The sequence below is a fragment of the Anabrus simplex genome, chromosome 12, assembly GCF_040414725.1.
Source record: "Anabrus simplex isolate iqAnaSimp1 chromosome 12, ASM4041472v1, whole genome shotgun sequence".
NCBI lineage: Eukaryota > Metazoa > Arthropoda > Insecta > Orthoptera > Tettigoniidae > Anabrus > Anabrus simplex.
The window spans coordinates 26,554,222-26,567,674 of NC_090276.1; the positions used below are offsets into that span (position 1 = coordinate 26,554,222).

The 13,453-nt window shown below is 38.9% G+C and overlaps 1 protein-coding gene across 1 annotated transcript in view; it reads right to left on the reverse strand.

Annotated features, from left to right (window-relative positions):
- Lrp4 (LDL receptor related protein 4) overlaps nucleotides 1–13,453 on the reverse strand; it is a 315,255-nt gene that overhangs the window by 117,223 nt on the left and 184,579 nt on the right. Inside the window, exon 6 of the mRNA XM_068229792.1 lies at nucleotides 12,336–12,486. Within this exon, the coding sequence (XP_068085893.1) occupies nucleotides 12,336–12,486 (151 nt within the window). The remainder of the gene's footprint in view (nucleotides 1–12,335; nucleotides 12,487–13,453) is intronic.

Consider the following 13,453-nt stretch of genomic DNA (forward strand, 5'->3'; position numbering starts at 1 on the left):
GCAGCTTTAAAATTTCTCAAGCTACAGTAATTAGAATAGGGAAAGAAAAAGAAAAGAAAGAAAAGGAGCCTTGGGAAGAAGGTGAAGGGGAAAGAGAGAGAGTGGATGTAATTGGACCATCACAGGACAGGTTATCAACTCCGGGCAAAACCCGACTCATTAAAGCCTATGAGGAAGGGGAATGAGGAGTTTGTCTTACGATATTTGAGCTGATAAAATTACTGCTGAGCCATCTTGGAATAATAGCAACGATATTTAATGTTTTTCTAACTCTTTCATGATCGCCGTTAATGGATATTATTTTCCGCAGAGCCTAGCGCAGAACGAGAGCTGTTGACTGTGATGTAGTAACTCCTGCCGGATCATGTGGCAACACAGCGCTCCCACTCCTTTGTTCGGCGCCACGTGCTGCGAACTGTCAGAACACGCACATTGTTTTAATAGCACTATAGCTATCAGATCTGAACTTCATCTAGGCCACTGAGCTGTACAGGGTGGGCAATATCAAACTGGCCCGGAAAATATTTACAAGAGGAGTGACGCGGGATTGACCCTTGCTAATGAACATCACAGAAGATGCTGGAAATAGCCTCATTTGAAATACTGAGGATCCAAAAGTCCTCACTCCACTTCGCTCAGAAACCACCAGCAGAACTCAACATGCGAAGATTTGTCTGGATTCTTTAGCACATGCACAAGAGTAAATTTGTAAGGATTACAAATACAGATCCTTTTTGATATGGTTTCAACATGATGTTCTCTTAATCCCCACTTGCACAGATAAACAGTGTCAAGATTTTGTCGCACTTCATTCCACGCTTTCCTTTACTCAAGCAATGTTTTCTGGTGTTCGAAATCTTTTTGGATAGTTAAGGTTTTCATTCCCTACAGGGCACATTTCATGCCATTTTGCCCTAAGTTTTGCATTGCAGACTTTGTTGGAGGTTTTGCCAAAACACTTCCAGTCTTAAACTCTTGCGCAAACAGTTCCGCTCAGGCTTTCCACAAATCGTGCTTTACATAACACTCGACAATGAACACACACTGTTTAATCCTGAACATCATTTAGTATTGCATTCAGCTGGTCACTAAATACGTAGGTCGAATCATAAGTCATGGCAACTGTTTCTTTTCTCGCGAACAGAGGACAACACGGATAAGCTAAGATATGCATTTGGAAACGTACGGTATGTACTTGCGTATGATGCCACTAGATGGTGTATGTAAAGAACAATGTGGGTCTAAGCATGCCCCCAAGTTTAGTGTGTGAGTAAGAGCGTCACAAAATGGAAGTCAACAAGCAGGAGCAACGATCGTATATCAAAATAGTAGTTCTCCGCGGCAGAAATGCACGCCAATGCCATGCAGAGCTGCGGGAAGCATTAGGTGGACAATGGTTTTGCTAACAAAGAGGACATCATAACAGCATTTCGGAGAGAAGTGTCACACGTTAGCAATACACATGCAGTGAATGGTATTCAGTACCTGCCCCACCGCTGGCAATGCACAGTGGAAACCTTGGATGATTATTTTGAAGGTCTGTAACCAGTAGAGACCTGTCCTTTGTACGTAGTCTTGTGTATTTGCTGTCTATACCACAGTAAAACAATGTTTACCAATGGCCTGTGTTCTGTCACTTTACTACGAGAATCTCCTGAAGTCAGAATTTGTCTTCAGGCACTATTCATAAGTACATGCCCTATATTTCCAAATGCACATCTTAGATTTTCCGTGTTGTCTCCTGTTCGCGAGAAAAAAAAAAGTTGCCATGACTTATGACTCGACCCTTGTATGTCTGCTCCTCTCACTCACTCACATGTAATGACACAGCGACGTACTTGGGACAGAGCATGTCGGAAATGCACATGCACAGATATGTGACAGCTACCGATTGGTATATTGAAATCATTGTTTGCAGCCTTTCCTGTGATAGGCAGTTCTCCTGTTCATTAGGAAGTGTCAACTCTGCGTCAGTCTTATAAATATTTTATGGGCCAGTTTTATTTTGCCCATCCAATATAATCCACCCATACTTTACTCATCATCATCATCATCATCATCATCATCATCATCATCATTTCCCTTTATCCAGCTGTAACCGAGTACAGGCAAATATGGTTCCTCTCCACTTTCTTTGGTAAAGGACGCCCTAACATTTTTCGAGGCACCATATCTGCTCTATTCACATGGGCTATTGTTACGATGGGCTTGCCACACCCAAAGGCATCTTATACCTATTGCCAGGTTCAGAATTAGGCCACCCCTAACATGGAGTCAGACACCTTTTGTAGCCATTCCTCTGGAGTACAGACGCTACAGGTTTGCCCCTTCCACCATCTCCACCGTACTGAAGTCCACCTCCTCCGCCGTAGATGATGTTCAGGTCTTTACTCGTAACCCTGAGCTGGGACCTATAGCAGACGTTACACACAGGAAATACTGTCCTGATGAGATTGAGGTAATAATGCTTGGAGCTCATGGTACTATGCTAGCCTTCTTCATCAAATTCTGGAAACAGTTCAGTTTACCAATGGAGAGGATTTTGGACCTCACTGTATCTGTAATACACGGTTCAGTGGGAATAGTGCAGTCTCATATCTACAACCTGTGAATGCTTTTATAATGCACATTTTTGTTTTTCAGTCTGCCTTCAATCAGCCTACTCTTAATGCACGATTAGTTCTCAGATGTATAACTTTAAATTTTTCATTTGTGTATTGTACACGTTGTCCTTTGTTGACAGCCCGTACATATGGGAAGTTGATGGTTTTAATATATCGTGTTTCTATCTACAGTGACTTATTTGTGTTATGGTTAAGTCTGTTCATAAAAATAATCAGGGACAGGTACTTAGGAAGAAACAAAATCAAACTGTGCTTAATGTACTTGTTTATCTTTCTCAAAAGAATCCAGATAAAAGTCTTAGCTGAGTGACTACAAGAAACTGATGAAGCAACAGATTTTTCTGAGATCATCTTTGTTGCTGTAAAAACCTAAATAATGCTAGCAAAGAAGCACTGGGAATATGGTAAGAACTTAGTGATGGCTTTTATGAACACTGAGAAGGCCTAAGATAGTATTACTAGGGGTATAATCTGGGAATGCATAGAAGGTACAGGTGTGCCAAACTTCCTGGTTGATAAAATAAAGATGCTCCATCAAAAATGCTTTAGCTGTGTCCAAGTAGGGGATGGAAGATCAGACTGCTTTGAAACCAAAAGAGGAGTCACCACTCCTGTTCATCATCATCATCATCACCATCAAGGATCAGATCATAAAATTCATCAAAGAAACACTCTAATATTTGGAGATAATTTTCTGATCTGAGGAGGAAATGAAGTAGAAGTACAGGAGAAACTAAATCTGACAAGTTTAAAGAATATGGACTAAACCATCAGTAAAACAAGAACTGTTAAAATGACTATCACTGGGAAAGGCACAGATTCAAACCTCTTCCTGGAGGGAACTCTATTACAATCTGTTTCTAACTTCAAATATCTTGGAAGTATCATTTCAAAAGCCAAGAAATACTTAACAGATTCAGAAAACTTCTCAAGTTTATTTTCAAGTTGGAAATCTTGTCTGGGTTGATAAAAGGAAAACTGACCATCCCAATTTTCAGCTAGGGACTCAAAAATATGTACATAACAAGACTAATAGTAAAATACAGTCTACAAAAATTAAATTCATCAGAACAATGTGTTGTGTGTGTCCTCCGCGCGCCTACAAGCTCCGCAGCCCACCACATCACCGATGTTTCCAGAGACTACGAGGTGACTGCACTGCGCCTGGCATGCTCGTCTGTGACGTCAGCCAGCGCTATATAAGGAGCAACGTTCCTTGCCTCTCCAGGACTACCTCAGTGTCCAAAGACCAGACCACACCGCAAGTCAGACACGGAGGCATCCTCTTTAAAATGTGTTTGAACAGGTGGAATATTAAACTTAAAACTACTACACGTAGTGATGACAATACACTCTGGTCAGTTTTTCTTCAATAGGCACATTCAATGTGCTTCGGCATGTCTTACAAAGGAATCGGGTTATTCTTCTTTTCTTTGATGGATAAAACGCACAAACTTTTCTTCCTTCAGCAGTACCTGATTGAGGTTCTTCAGGAATGCCATCTTTTCCAAGAATTTCAGCAATGGTCCTCTTCAGGCTGCTCCTCAAAGTTGGTGTCTGAAGTCTCTCTTGCAGCTTCGGAGCCATTAGCATTTTGGATATATCCTTTGAAAACTCTCACCTTGAACGTGGCTTTTGGCCTTTTTGAACCATCTTACGCACATAAATAATGTATCCATTGGCAAGTGATGTATTAATCATACTATAAAAGATACACATTGGCCATCTCGTTTTTCTTGAAGAGGACATCAATGTTGACATTTCATCGAAAGTGTCCACGGCACCTTTAGTCCCATTGTAGTCTTCTGCCGTATCTTTTTCCGACTGGCTGCTACCGTTCCTACTTCATGGCGTGTAGAAAGGAGGATTACATTCTTGTTTGGTTTTCCTTTATAGGATACCATTGTTTTTATACCATCATAACAAAACATGGAGGACCCAAGCTTTCTTCCCTTGACTGTTTTCATCTCTGGTGGTATCTGTGGCTTGTCTTTTCTCATTGCTCCAATGATTGTCAGGTTATGTTCGCAATGCAGAGAATCAGCCAGACGAATTGAGATGAACCACTTGTCGGTCATAATATTTCTGTTTGGTGCATGTATTGGCCGGGTAATTTCATTCACGAAATACATTACCACTAATGTCTCCTGAAGAGAGTGGTTCTCTGTCTAATTCAGAAAACACTGCCGTTATCAATTCATTATCGTGCGCTGGATTTTTCCATTTCAGTATCCTATTAAGCTTACGTATTACGTACAAAAACATTGCTGTAATAAACCAGATATTCACACTATTTACAGCTATGTACAAATCACGAATACTATCACAAATCATAAACTTTCGTCTCTCAGACGACGGTCATATCGCAGTGAACAAACAACTGGACCTTTATGCTTGAAACCAAGGTCAGTACTGATTGTTGATAGACGGGGAAGAATAGATGGAGAGGGAAAGCACAGTTCATTAGCATCTAGAAATTACCGCGGAAACTACAGGGGTGCGTAGTCTGAGAGACGAAAGTTTATGATTCTAGGGTTAAGGAAGATGCAGGCTACAATGGTTTGGACATATGAGGATGGACAGAACGAGAACAGCAAGGAATTACTTTGAAGAGAAATAAAAAGTGAGAGGCCAGTAGAGAGGCCAAGGAATTGATGGATAGACAGAGTGAAATCGGAGGTCAGCCAGAGTATTGGCAAGTGGGAGGACATTGAGGAACAGAAACTATACTTTGACAGGAAGAAGTAGCGAGTACTTGTACACCACACCCGGGAAACTGGAGCAGGAAAATGATGATGAAGATGATGGATGATGATGAAGAATTCACAGCTTAGTTCCTTCCCCTTTTACCTTGAAATTAAGTACTGTGTTTCACCAATTTATCTGACACAGTTTTCTCGTTAAGCTGTGAAAACCAAAATCGGCCCCCCCTCTAAGCCCCCAGTTCCCTTGAGTTCCTAAAAATAATTAGCAGTTGTTTCTTCCTACTTTTATCTTGAAATTGAATACTGATTTTCACCAGTATATGTGCTGCCGTTTTCTTGTGATGTTGCTGAGCAGAGTGTTTGATGTGGCAACCTTGTTGTTATAAGAGGAATACTGCTTTCTCAATATGGAATGACCTACAGGTAAGGACCTGCAGTTTTAGTTTCATTTTTTGGTGGAAATCAAGGTTATTCTTTTGAGAATTTTGCATTTTTTTAAAGAATTCTGCATGTTATCGCAAACGCCTACCTATCTCTGCCTATAGAAAGGTTTTAAAGAAAAGAAAAAGTTCAGCCATGTGACTAAAGGTTATGTGCGAATAATTCATTCTGCAACTCCACTTCTTTCTCCCTCAGTACCATTTATCACACCGACAAACTAACTTTTTTTATTAATAGGTTGAATTGGTGTGAGTGTGTGACAGCTGAGTGACATCACTGCCAACTTATCACGAAGGCAGATGTGGTTTTAATCCAGCCAATACACACAGGATTTTTTAAGTAAACAGTTAATGTCCCTGTGACTTGGATGCCACATAAAACAGGAAACCCATGTTTACAGTCCCATAACAAAGACTACAAGCTTGCTTGCTGCGTAGCTCAGATGGCAGAAGGCCAGCTTTCAAGTCGGCAGGTTTGAACTTGCCTCGGTCTGATGGTATATGAAGGTGCTCAAATATATTAGTCTTACGCTGGTGGATTTGTTGACATGAGAAGGAAATCGCATAGGATAAAATTTCTAACACCTTGGGGTCTCCAAAAACCGTAACATTTGTTAGCAGAACATAGAACTATTAGATCTTAGAGAGCAGAATTTAATATATATACATCAAAGAAAGGACAATAATTTCCACCTTTTCAATACTATATATTGTGTGAAAGTTTTACATTACAGTTAAAACATCACAACTTTTATACATTCGGTACCGGTTTCGACAGATTCCCTGTCATCATCAGCCGAGAATAATTAAACAAAGACAAGTATAGATCATGATTCTTATGGTGTGATTACAATGGTGGATTAAAAATATACATTATATGATTAAAATAGTATATATGTATATATACACAAATAAAAGGTAAGTAAAATGGGAATGGTCATTATTCTATGAGGTGTACACCTTAATATTTCTAATTAAACGGTTAATTTGTTAAAAGAAATATTGTTCTTGTAATATATAATTAGGGCCTATAGTGAAATTTGATTGTAGGCTTAATTCTATAATATTTTACTTTTTGACCAGTCAATTCATTGAAGTTATGTAGCCATGTTTGACACGTTAAAAAAAGTAAACAAACATTTAGTCGAATGGTGTTCCACATAAAATATGTACAATAAAATTCGATTGGAGCTTCAACTTGGACTTAAGAATGGAAGAATTATATTAATGTTCCATGCAAGCAGAAATAAATGAGTTAATTTTTTCACTATGTATTGATGTTGATAGTTAGAATGTCCGTTGAACAGTTCGATATGTCGATTTGTATTCTGGAATGGTTTACATTATTTTGAGAAATAGTAACTGAGGTTCTTGCTAAGGTGGTACTTGAAGATCTTGTGTTGTAAGTTGTGAATATATGAATGATTTGGAAAGATCCTGATCCAAGTCGGAACCTCAGGTGCCAAGTTGGTAGTGGATGTATCCGATACATCTTTCCAAATCATTCATGTATTCACAACTTACAACACAAGATCTTCAAGTACCACCTTAGCAAGAACCTCAGTTACTATTTCTCAAAATAATGTAAACCATTCCAGAATACAAATCGACATATCGAACTGTTCAACGGACATTCTAACTATCAACATCAATACATAGTGAAAAAATTAACTCATTTATTTCTGCTTGCATGGAACATTAATATAATTCTTCCATTCTTAAGTCCAAGTTGAAGCTCCAATCGAATTTTATTGTACATATTTTATGTGGAACACCATTCGACTAAATGTTTGTTTACTTTTTTTAACGTGTCAAACATGGCTACATAACTTCAATGAATTGACTGGTCAAAAAGTAAAATATTATAGAATTAAGCCTACAATCAAATTTCACTATAGGCCCTAATTATATATTACAAGAACAATATTTCTTTTAACAAATTAACCGTTTAATTAGAAATATTAAGGTGTACACCTCATAGAATAATGACCATTCCCATTTTACTTACCTTTTATTTGTGTATATATACATATATACTATTTTAATCATATAATGTATATTTTTAATCCACCATTGTAATCACACCATAAGAATCATGATCTATACTTGTCTTTGTTTAATTATTCTCGGCTGATGATGACAGGGAATTTGTCGAAACCGGTACCGAATGTATAAAAGTTGTGATGTTTTAACTGTAATGTAAAACTTTCACACAATATATAGTATTGAAAAGGTGGAAATTATTGTCCTTTCTTTGATGTAAATCTTGTTTCAATACGGAACCTAAATATGAAATTCTTAACGTTAAATACAGAATTTAATATATTATAGTCCGCACGGCTCTACTTCTAAATTGACGTTTCGACAGATTTTGGCTCTGTCTGGTGGTTATGCGCTGAAGCATAGACATCCAACCAATCCCAAGCTGCCATTCATATAGATTTATATCGGCAGAGTATGATCTCGAAACCTAGTTGCCAACTCTAATGTTTACATTCACCACGTGGTTAACATGTCTCGCTCAGCGTGTATGGTATTCGGTACGGTTCACTATCTTTTGCATTTTCCTTCAGTAATTAGTGTGCTTTTCATATTAGTATTTATCTCTCTACTAAAGTACAGTACAGTTTAGCTTAGCATAAGTTAGTACAATATAGGTTTAATTATTCAGAGTATAAAATAGCTGTAGTTTTATTTACATCCATGCATTAGTTTACTTAGTTCGTCGTGTTTACCATGTCTCAGTGCAGCTCGGAAAAGACAAGTGGCAAGAAATCGAGAGGTGTGGGACAAGGCACATCCTTGAGAATCCAGGCCCGTGAAATTGTGTCCAACATGCGGAAGTACTTTGAGAAAGAAAAGGAGAACAGTGCTACATCGCTTCCTTTAGCACGAATCATACAGAGAATTGCCGACACTACCAAAGTACAGTAGTGGCAGTTGGAAAGGAGAAATACCATGCTGAGGAACAATCTCCTGGATCCTCTAAGTTTGAAACGCTGGTTAAGAAAAGGAATTGGGCCAAACCAGTGATGAATTTGGACAGTTTCCAGAAAGATACCATTCGTCGGCATATTTATGACTAATCTCATGTTTAGACCCATATTGAAATTTGTATTGTATTGAAAAGGTGGAATAAAAAATCACAATATTGTAAGCATTTATATTTATGACTACCACCGTAGGAAAGATCACCCTACTCTTGCAAAACTACGCGAGTCTCTCAGGGAAAGCGAACTATTTAAGGGAAACAGGACTTCACTGAATGTTGTGGTAAAGGAACTGGGATTCCATTACAAGACATTAAATGGCCGGCGAGTATTAATGGAGAGAAGTGAGACTGTGATGGGGCGCTGCCGGGTTTTAATGGACGTTATGAAGGAAAATTTTGATTTAACAGTGTGGTTAGATGAAATTTGCTCATTCAGGACAAATATTTCATATTCCCTATGGGAATCAACATCTATATCATCTGATGGCCAAGCAGGCATCAATTTTTAGTGATGAGACAAAGTCTCTTAGTGCATTGGCACTGCCGGTGGCTCCAGTTAGCCTACGCAGTGGCCTCCACGGTATGCACTAGCCAGCGTATTGGTAGGTGTGCTAGGTACCAACTGACGAGCCCCCCCTAGCACACGAGGGCGAAACGCTGGCAACCAAGAATGAGCTAGCTGGAAAATTTATAATGTCCAATAACGGACCATTTATATTGGTATTATAAATTTGCTCATTCAGGACAAATATTTCATATTCCCTATGGGAATCAACATCTATATCATCTGATGGCCAAGCAGGCATCAATTTTTAGTGATGAGACAAAGTCTCTTAGTGCATTGGCACTGCCGGTGGCTCCAGTTAGCCTACGCAGTGGCCTCCACGGTATGCACTAGCCAGCGTATTGGTAGGTGTGCTAGGTACCAACTGACGAGCCCCCCCTAGCACACGAGGGCGAAACGCTGGCAACCAAGAATGAGCTAGCTGGAAAATTTATAATGTCCAATAACGGACCATTTATATTGGTATTATAAATTTGCTCATTCAGGACAAATATTTCATATTCCCTATGGGAATCAACATCTATATCATTCAAACTATACCGTAGGAAAAGGCTGGACAGATGATTCTGTGGCAGGTACAATGACAGTGACCATTGGTAGGGAGGAGGGGAATTATTGTACTACATGCTGGTGCCGCGAACAGATTTGTACCTAACTGTTTATATGTAGTGAGGTGTAGGAAGACTGGCGATTACCACGAGGAGATGAATAGTGTTAATTTTCAGAACTGGTTTGAATACACGTTAATGAATAACCTGTCTGAAAATTGTACGATAATAATGGACAACGCCCCCTACCATTCCGTAATTCAGGACAAAGCTCCGACAATGGCAGAAAAAAAAGTCAATTTTTGCTGAGTGGTTAAGAAGGCACAACAACATTCCTGTGAGGGACGACATGAAGAAAGGTAAACTGTTGCAGCTTGTGAAAGAAAACAAGCCACAATTGCCAGTGTATGTCGTGGACGAAATTACAAGACGTCATGTACATGAAGTTATTCGACTTCCGCCTTATCATTGCCATTTCAATGCAATAGAGAAAATTTGGGCTCAGATTAAGGGTTATGTTACAGCCAAAAATAAGTGGTTTACTGTACCTGAGGTGGAAAATCTGTTAGCCGAAGCTGTGGCAAATGTCAGTGTCGATGACTGGAGGAAAGTTGTGCGCAGTACACAAGGATTAATACGTGAGGCGTGAGAAAATGAAGATGTAGTGGAGAACTTCATCGAAAGCTGGTGATAGTGACAGTGAAGGGTACCAGTGACTCTGAGATCAGTGGAGTGTTCCCTTTGTAGGCCATAACCTTCTTCCTGTGCCAGCCATTAGCGATGAGTAATGTGGTATTTCCTCATTCTCTTTTATTCTTAATAAAGCTGCCTCTGTGGATCCGTGGTAGAGTGTCGGCCTCTGGGTCCCAAGATAGCGGGTTCAAACCCGGCAGAGGTAGTCGGATTTTTGAAGGGCGGAAAAAAGTCCATTCGACACTCCATGTCGTATGATGTCGGCATGTAAAAGATCTCTGGTGATACATTTGGTATTTACCCGACAGAATTAATTAAATCTCAGCCATAGACGCCCAAGAGAGATCTGGTTTACTCTAGGTCCGCTAGATGGCAGACAGAGTAAACCGGAACGTCGAAATTGACGAGCAGACAGCCAGATGGCGTCAAATCGAAATGTCTGCAAACAGTAGCTGAGGCCATACGATTATTATTATTATTATTATTATTATTATTATTATTATTCTTAATAAAATATTCTCTAATTAGTGTCAGACGTTTTTAGTAAGTGTAGTTTTTCCTGAGTACGGTATTACATTTTACAAGGGCTGTTAACCGTGGTCGTATTGCATCAGCTGTGGCAACAGAGGAAAGGTGATGCTCATTTGTTTTGCGAAACTTCAATTTAGAAATAAGGCTGTGCGGAGTATAAATGGTTCAGTGTTACCGGTGTGTGCAATACTCAAAAAGCTTAACAGATGGCAGTAAATGACACTCTTAGATCTGGCTGAAAGGGGAATCCTCAAACAGAGTTGTATTATCTGCCTGCTATGTTGTTTTTTACAAGCAGCGAGAGGCTAATGTGTTCAGTAAAGTGTGCATCACAAGTTTCGAGACCAGCGTTTTGCTATTTATAGAGTTATATTTTTGTGACAAGTTTAGTAAGAATAGAGGCAGTGAGCAAATGATTGCTTCAATTTTGAACTCCATGGATGTAAATGAAAGTGATTTTTCATTTGAAGAGTCCAAAGACTGAAACTCAAGTAGTGAGTCTTCTCAATGCAAGAGCAACTCAGATGCATCAAAGAACAAGACATTAGTGGGACGTAAAGCAAATAACATTATTATTATTAAGAATGAAACAGCTGACAAATGGACTGACATGAGTAACTTAGACCTAGGACCTTCAAGTACCATTCTGATAGATAATATTAAAAAACGGACCAATTTTAAATTCATATCTTAACATGGTGACTGAGCCTATAGAGAACGTTTCGCTATTTTTTTATACTAAAATTTTTTACTTACTTCACCAGGAAACAATGGGTAACACCTCCAACTAGAAGATGCAGAATCAAAGATTGTTCATCTCCAACACTACCTGATATTAGGGCTTTGATTGCTGAAATCATTAACAACTTATTTGCAGAATGATTCTTATGCCTTTTATGCGCTGACATGCTACCACGAAAAAAATCAATAATATCCTGTGCAACTCTGCAACAGAGTACATCCAATATTAAAGACGAGGCACTAATATTACCTACATATGCATGTTTATAGCAAGTGTTTGATAATTCTGGATGAGATTTTGGTCTGTGTATAGACATAAAGCACTTATGCCTGTGTCGTGTTATCATCAATATTAATTTTGTTATCAAATCCACAGTTTAATTTTATTTCTCTTCTGCCATTCTGAAAAATGAGACTTAGATCAAATAAAAGGAAGTACTGGTATAACCAATCCAAAATAAAGGACACAAATATACTGAATAAATATTTAACTCACCAGGATACAGTTCCCAGGATTGCAAGAGAATTCATCAGGCCCACATGTGCGAGGTTTGACCTCTTTGCAGTTAAGTTCATCTTCACCCTGTTCACAATCCTTTTCCCCATCACAGCGCCAGCGGACAGAGATACATCGGCCGTTGTCACACCTGGAATTAAAAAGATTTAGAATAAGTGACAAGAGCAGTGATTGTTTAAAATTTGCTGTTTAAGCCATGAGAGGATCATAGACTGCTTGAACATTACAGATTTTATTTTAGTTTTACTGAGATCTAATGTAAACATTAATTTACAAGATATTTATTTCAAAATGATTTTCAATCAATCAATGAATCAATGATCTGTATTTAGGGCTGTTTCCCAAGTGGAAGAATCAATTCTTTGCCTAACCTTTTCTTAAAATCGTAATTAATTGATCATTTCCTTTCATAAATTACTCCAATCCCTTAGTCTAATTTTTACTCTTGGATTCCAGCTTTATCTTCATATTATGATCTTTCCTACTTTTAAAATCTCCACTCAAGCTCACTTGTCTACTACTGTCATTCCATGCTGTCTCTCCACTGACAGTTCCAAATATACTGCTTAATACAAATATATGTATATTGGTATTATCAATTTACTCATTTGGGACAAATATTTCAGGCACCCTATGGGAAACAATGTCTGTAACATCTGGCAGCCTAGCAAGCAGTGCATTGGCACTGCTGGTGGCTCTAAGTAGCCTACACAGGTGTGCTAGTTACCAACTGATGAGACCAAATTGACACATTAGGGCGGAACGCTGGCAATAGGAATGAGTTAGTTGGAAAATGTATGATGTCCAATAAAGGTATTGGTTTTATCGTCGTCGGCCGCTACTCATTTCCGAGAATACGTTTTTCTCCTGAAGTTCCTCCTAAAGTCTGTTGGCTCTGTGGAGATGTTGCTGATGACTGATTAAGCCAATCTTTGCATGAAACATACGGCTACACAAGTCACATCTAATGGTGGGTGGAGGACGTGGTTGGATCTGACGTAGTTTTCGCTTTTCATGTGTTTCAATTTCTTGTCTGCGACGTGCCTGCTCAAGAAGTGAGACGCCTTCTGCAGTAGTTTTGCACCAGAGAATATGGT